Genomic DNA, 6,585 nt, shown 5'->3' with positions numbered 1-6,585 from the left:
CTTTGATTATGTTTGTCCTTTGTCTATGTTTGCGCTTTGTTTATGTTTGTTCTTCGATTATATTTGTTCTTCGTTTTTGTTTTTATTGTTTATATTTGTTTTTGTTTGTTTTTTTTTAGGTTCCTCTATTAACTGTTGTTGCTTGTGTCAATGATCAATGTTTGTATTTCTTTCGAAACTTTTTTCCCGGCGTTATTTTTCACACACACACACACAAACACACACATTCACACACACAACACAAACACACACATTCACACACACAACACAAACACACACATTCACACATACATGAAAAATTTTAAAAAAGATTTTGCCGCGAAGATGATTACTCCGATTGGTTGGAAGACCCGACAAAACTTTCTAACTCCCAGAAAAAAATTAACAGAAAAAAAGCAACTAACAAACACATCAAAAATAATAAAAATATAGCAATTACAACAACAACAACAACCAACAACAAAAACAACAACAATAATAATAACAATAATAAAACCAAACAATACATTTTTTCTGGAAGTATAGCTACAGGCTATAAGTGTGCTTGATAAGGCAATAATCAATACTCTGATGCTGGGCTTATGAATGAATGTATGTATGTATGTATGTACGTATGTATGTATGTATGTATGTATGTATGTATGTATGTATGTATGTATGTATGTATGTATGTTCGTATGTATATATGTATGATGTATGTATGTATGTATGTATGTATGTATGTATGTATGTATGTATGTATGTATGTATGTATGTATGTATGTATGTATGTATGTATGTATGTATGTATGTATGTATGTATGTAAGTATGTATGTATGTACGACTGTAAGTATGTTTGTATGTGTGTAAGTATGTATGTATGAACCCATGTATGTTTGCTTGAGTGCGTGCATATATGTATGTGTATGTTCTATTAAATACAATCAAATACTTCGCTGAATGTACGTTTACATATGTCAGACTTAAATATAGTTAGCTAGTCTGTGGATGCATACATGCTAGAGCTGAACATGGGAATCGGAATCACGGGACTCAAATGGGAATTGGTAAAAGTTATTTTTCGGAAGTGGAATACTCGTACACATGTGACCTATACACATAGGCTCACACGCGCGCCTCAACTAATCCTGACCCTATTTCGAAGAAATTTTTAATTTAAATATTAAAGTTTTTTACTCATGTCTTATGGCCTCATAGAATATTTCAATTTTTACATTGTTTGGTAATGGAGACGTGTTTGTAGATCTGCATTCATAATAATGCATTGTGTTTTTTGTGTTCAAAAATTTTAAAATGGGAAACCAGAGGGAAAACGAGGGATTGGCTTAAAAAATACACACATACACACGTACAAACACACAAACATACAGGCGAAACGAACCGAAAATGCAAACACACATACATACATACACCGCATTACAAAATTTCATCTCTATTGTTGGTCCATTCAAGTCAACGTTAACAGCATCAGAAGACCATTTCTGAATATATTTATTCCATCATTGCCTACCGGCGAACGCTGTTGCTGCTACAAGCCACAAGCCACCTCAGCTATTTGTCAGCCAACACATCACACGCACACGCACACACATCTACATAAACATAGCTAATACATGATACTCACCGCAAATGGTCGTGTTCTTAATACCACATGAGCTTAACCAGCTAATACAATAAATCTGTTTTTTCTGTTTTTTTTTTTATTGTATTTAGTGGGTATTGACTGAAATGATTGCGTGTGTTTATATTTGTATGGTTGTATGTATGCTAGTTGTATGTTTGCATGTATGGTTTTTGTATGTTTGTTTATATGGTATACATATATGGTTGTTGTTGTTGTTGCGATTGTTGTTGCGGTTGTTGTTGTGGTTGATGTTGCGTTAGTTTTATTTTGATTGTTGTTGTTGCGATTGATGATGTTGGTGTAGTTGTTGTTGTTGTTGGGAATGACGTCGTTAATGTCACGCGGGCTTCCATTCTAATTGAAATATTTTCAATTTGGATTTTCTTTCGAATAGAAATTATTATCATTTTATGTTCTCTCACTACAAGAAATATGATTACCATTGATTTTGTATACGTGTGTGTATGTGTGTTGGGGTGTGTGGGTGTGTGCGTGTGCGTGTTCTCCAGGTTTTTGCATATTGAAGCTTATTAAATGTTAATCTGTTGTTTTAGTGCAATTGGGATGGGTTCAACTAATGAATGAACTTTGTTGGCTTTGTTTTGTTTTTATGAGTGTGTGTACGTGTGTGCGTGTGTATGTGTGTGTGTGTGTGTGCGCGCGTGCCTGTGTGTGTAGGTATGTAGAAACATTTGTATGTTTGTTTACATGCTTAGGATGGTTGGTATATGTAATACATGTTGATATTTTAAAGGATGCGTAATGCATTGTATTTGTGTGAATTTGTATGTGCTTCTGTGTATGTTTGTTTGTATATTTTGTATACATATTTGTATGTTTGGCATACTGTATGTATACACTTCAAGATGGATCTTTTTGCCAGTGGCTACTGGAATGTGCATGTCGTGACTGCTGTCTTTGCATGCTTGGGAATAATTAAGTAGGTATGTGTGTGTATGTGTATGAGTGTGTGTTTGTGTGTGTAGATGTGTGCGTGTGTGTTAGTGCGCGTGTGTGTTAGTGCGCGTGTGCGTGCGTGTGTGTATATTGGCTTGAAAGTGGCTGCATAAGTGGATGTATAAGAGGATTTTGCACTTTCTCAGCATTATTGCTAATAATATTATGACGTCATCCTAATCAACTTCCTCTTCTTCCTCATCATATCATCGTCATCATCGTTATTGCCATCTTTGACGTCATCATCACCAGCAGCATCATCATCTTCATCACCGGCAGTAGTAGTAGTAGTAGTAGTAGTAGTAGTAGTAGTAGTAGTAGTAGTAGTTTCATCATCATCATCATCATCAATATCATCATCATTTTGATTCAAAGTATGATAAATTTCATCATTATTACGTTGGGAATATTGAAACTTCGCAATAATAACGGATTAAAATAAAATTTGAAAAAAAAATAATTATAACTATAATTATTTGAGAAATTATGAAATTAAATTTTTTTATAGTTTTTAAAGTATAAGAAGACCAACATTACAGTCCCTGTCAGTGAGACCGTGACAGCCAGCCGCACACTCGTCGTGGCAGCAGACGCTGTTGTGGTAGCATCTTCCGTTGCATCTGTCGGAACAGGACTTCGATATCTTTGTCACTGATCGGAGAGTTGATCAATGAATGAATGAATGAATGAATGAATGAATGAATGAATGAATGAATGAATGAATGAATGAATGAATGAATGAATGAATGAATGAATGAATGAATGAATCAATCAATCAATCAATCAATCAATCAATCAATCAATCAATCTATCTATCAATCAATCAATCAACCAACCAATCAGTTAATCAATCAGTCAATCAATCAGTCAATCAATCAATCAGCCAACTATTTAACAAACCAACCGACGGACCAGCCAACCGACCAACTAAATCAACGGACACTAACATTTTTGGCATTCATGGGCACCAGAACCCCAGCAGTACGATTTTCTATTGACCACACAGGCTTTTGAGCACTCAGGGCCTTGCGTGCGTGTGTGTGTGCGTGTAGATGTTTGTGTGTGTGTGCGTGCGTGTATGTGTGTGATAATTTATTATCATTACCAAATATAACAACAACTACAACAACAACAATAGTAGAAGCAGAAGCAACGACAGCAGCAGCTGCAGCATCAACACCCACAACTTCTCCTAGTGGTGGCCTGTACCCCTTGCACCTGGAACATGACGTCAGAGGTGTTCTTCCGGAACATGTCTCTCCAGTCAACGGTGTTTTCGTGGCAGAGAAGGGGGTTGTTGTGGATCATCACCGCCCCTTCCATAATTTCTAAAGAAGGTGTAAGGGGTAAGGGTTGAAATGAAAAAGAGACAGAATGAAGCAGGTGACAAAGAGAGTAGGAGAAACTGAAAGAGAGAAGAGACGAGACAATTCTACGTTTTATTTAACAAAAAAAATTATATGAAAAATAAATGTCAGAGAGCCGACAAAAGTGAAACTTTAAAATCTCTTCCAGTCTGACCACCCACCCAACAACAACAACAACAACAACAACAACAGTAAAATCAGAGGAAGATAAAAAAAAGAAAAAGCGAGAGGAAGAGAAAGAGTAAGAAATAAAATAAAATATTAATAAAAGAAAAAACCAGGAGAGAGAGAGAGAGAGAGAGAGAAAGAGTGGAAATTTTTTTTAAATTCCTGTATATTTATCGTACACTGTCCAGTCCATTGTTTTTTGCAAAGAATAGAGAAGGGTGAACAGACGAAATTGTGAAAAAACGAAAACGAAAGAAAGAAAAAAAAAAGAAAAAAAGAAAAAAAGAGAGAGAGAGAGAAAGAGAGAGACAACAAAGACAAATAGCTAATAAACTGAGAAAAAAGCTGAGGAGACAGTTAAAAATATGAAAAAACTCACCGATCGAATGAATCGATATGTGGAAAATGAAAAAATTTTTAGAGCAAAAGCAGAAATGAGAAAAAAGAATCAAAAAAAAAGAGAGAAAGGAAGAATGAAAGTGAGAGAGAGAGAAAAAAGAAAGAAAAGGAAGAGAGAAAGAGCGAAATGAAAGAAAGAAATTCAATGAAACGATGAGGATAATCAAATATGAATGTTGACGTGGAAATAACGATGGAGCGCGAGCGGGAAAAATATTACAAAAGACTTTTTGAAAAATTCTGGGTAAAAGAAAAACTAAAAGTGAATTTTTGTGGTAAAACTGATTCTGTGGAAAAAATACGCGTTGCTGGGATATGATGATGATGATGATGATGAAATGAACGAACGAAAAATGAGTAAAATTGGCATTGACAATAATGTTGGTGATAATAAGGACGTGGATGACGATGACGACGATGTTGTTGCAGTCACTACTGCTGCTGCAACTGCTGCTGAAAATGATGATGAAAATGATGTTGATGAAAATGATGATACTAGTGGTGAAGATGATGACGACGTGATACTAGAGAGAATTCATTCCACGTTTTTCACTCGCCTCTAAATAAATAAATTTGTAAATTAATTAAAATCCTTCCTTCTAAATAAGCTTATGCGGCTTCTCGTATGGAAAAGGAGGAAGAAGAAGAAGAAGAAGATGATGACGACGATGAATATGATGACGATGTTGACGATGACGATGTAGAAGTTAAACGACAGCGCTGCCTTGGCAACGCTTCAAGACGCGAAGTTTGGAGCGATTGAAAATTTAATCGTGGACTGTCACCATGATGATAATCACAAAAATAATAATTAAGACAACAACAAGAACAACAACAATAACAACAATAATAACAACAACAACAATAAAAAAAACTTACTAACCAATGAGATTGTAGAACCTCAACTCTTTCAGGCCAACTTTAAACGGTCGATTGACGTCAATGTTCTTTGCAACGTACAAACTATAACGTCCCAGGTATAAGTTTTCACCCCTATTTCAAACATACAAACATACATACAAAAAAACAAACATACATACAAACAAAAAACAAACATACATATAAACAAACAGACATACATACTTAATACTAAATATACATACTTAAACTTATCAATCAATCATCGTTTAGCGTCCAGTGACCCAGTTCTCCCGAGGTAGGGCGTATACTTAAACATACATACAAACAAATACATATACATAACATTTACAATAAAATACAATACAATATTTTTATTTGGCCACAAAATTTGATATATATATATATATATATATATATAAAAGAATAAATAAATACAAACATACATACATACATACATACATATATATATATATATATATATCCATACATACATACATACACCTGGGTGATGGAATCGTCCGAAGGGGTGCAACAGGGTGACCCTTTGGGACCGATGTTGTTTGCTCTGACCCTACACCCGGTGTCGGAAAAATCTCTTTCAAAATTCGTTTGCGGCTACCTGGACGATATCAGTTTGGCCGCCGAGGGTGCAATTTTAGCTACTGATTTCCTGTCTTTGAAAGACAATGCCTCCATCATTGGGCTTGAGCTTAATAATAAAAAATGCGAATTTTACGCAAATGACTCCTTTGAAATGCCACAAGCAACTCGATCACCACGGCCTGGTCTGTCGTTTGGGTGGCGGTCGTCTGTTGCGCCATTCCGCGTTAAATGATTACATCTGCTGGCTTTTCTCCAAGGCTTTAAAACCCGTTCTTAAAAAGCCCTCGAGAATTTCCGCGCTTGATGGAAAACGCCCGGATGGCTGCACATTGATTCCTTGGAGAGCCGGTAGATGCCTGGCGTGGGACGTAACCGTTCCGGGCACATTAGCGGAACGGTACGTGCACTTAACCAGCAAGGAAAGTGGTTTGGCCGCAACCAGGGCATCGGATGAAAAGATTAAGAAATATGAAGGTGCCCTGCCCTCGATGGATTTTTTAGCTGTTTGCATCGAGGTTCTTGGCCCGATGGACAACAACACTTCAATATTTTTTAAAAAGATTTCTAAAATGATAAGTGGCAGGTCCGGCGACAGCAGAGAGCTT

General features: G+C 36.0%; 1 protein-coding gene across 1 annotated transcript in view; it reads right to left on the bottom strand.

The window, feature by feature from the left end:
* Positions 1 to 3,213, bottom strand: part of HELRODRAFT_146697 (hypothetical protein) — a gene marked incomplete at both ends in the record, with an annotated part of 5,433 nt that extends 2,220 nt beyond the window's left edge. Inside the window, one exon of the mRNA XM_009021964.1 lies at positions 3,115 to 3,213. Within this exon, the coding sequence (XP_009020212.1) occupies positions 3,115 to 3,213 (99 nt within the window). The remainder of the gene's footprint in view (positions 1 to 3,114) is intronic.
* Between the last annotated feature and the right edge of the window lie 3,372 nt (positions 3,214 to 6,585).

The sequence above is a fragment of the Helobdella robusta genome (genome assembly GCF_000326865.2).
Source record: "Helobdella robusta unplaced genomic scaffold HELROscaffold_30, whole genome shotgun sequence".
Lineage (NCBI taxonomy): Eukaryota > Metazoa > Annelida > Clitellata > Rhynchobdellida > Glossiphoniidae > Helobdella > Helobdella robusta.
The sequence above is the reverse complement of the archived record's forward strand: the minus strand, read 5'-3'. Positions and strand labels throughout refer to the sequence as shown.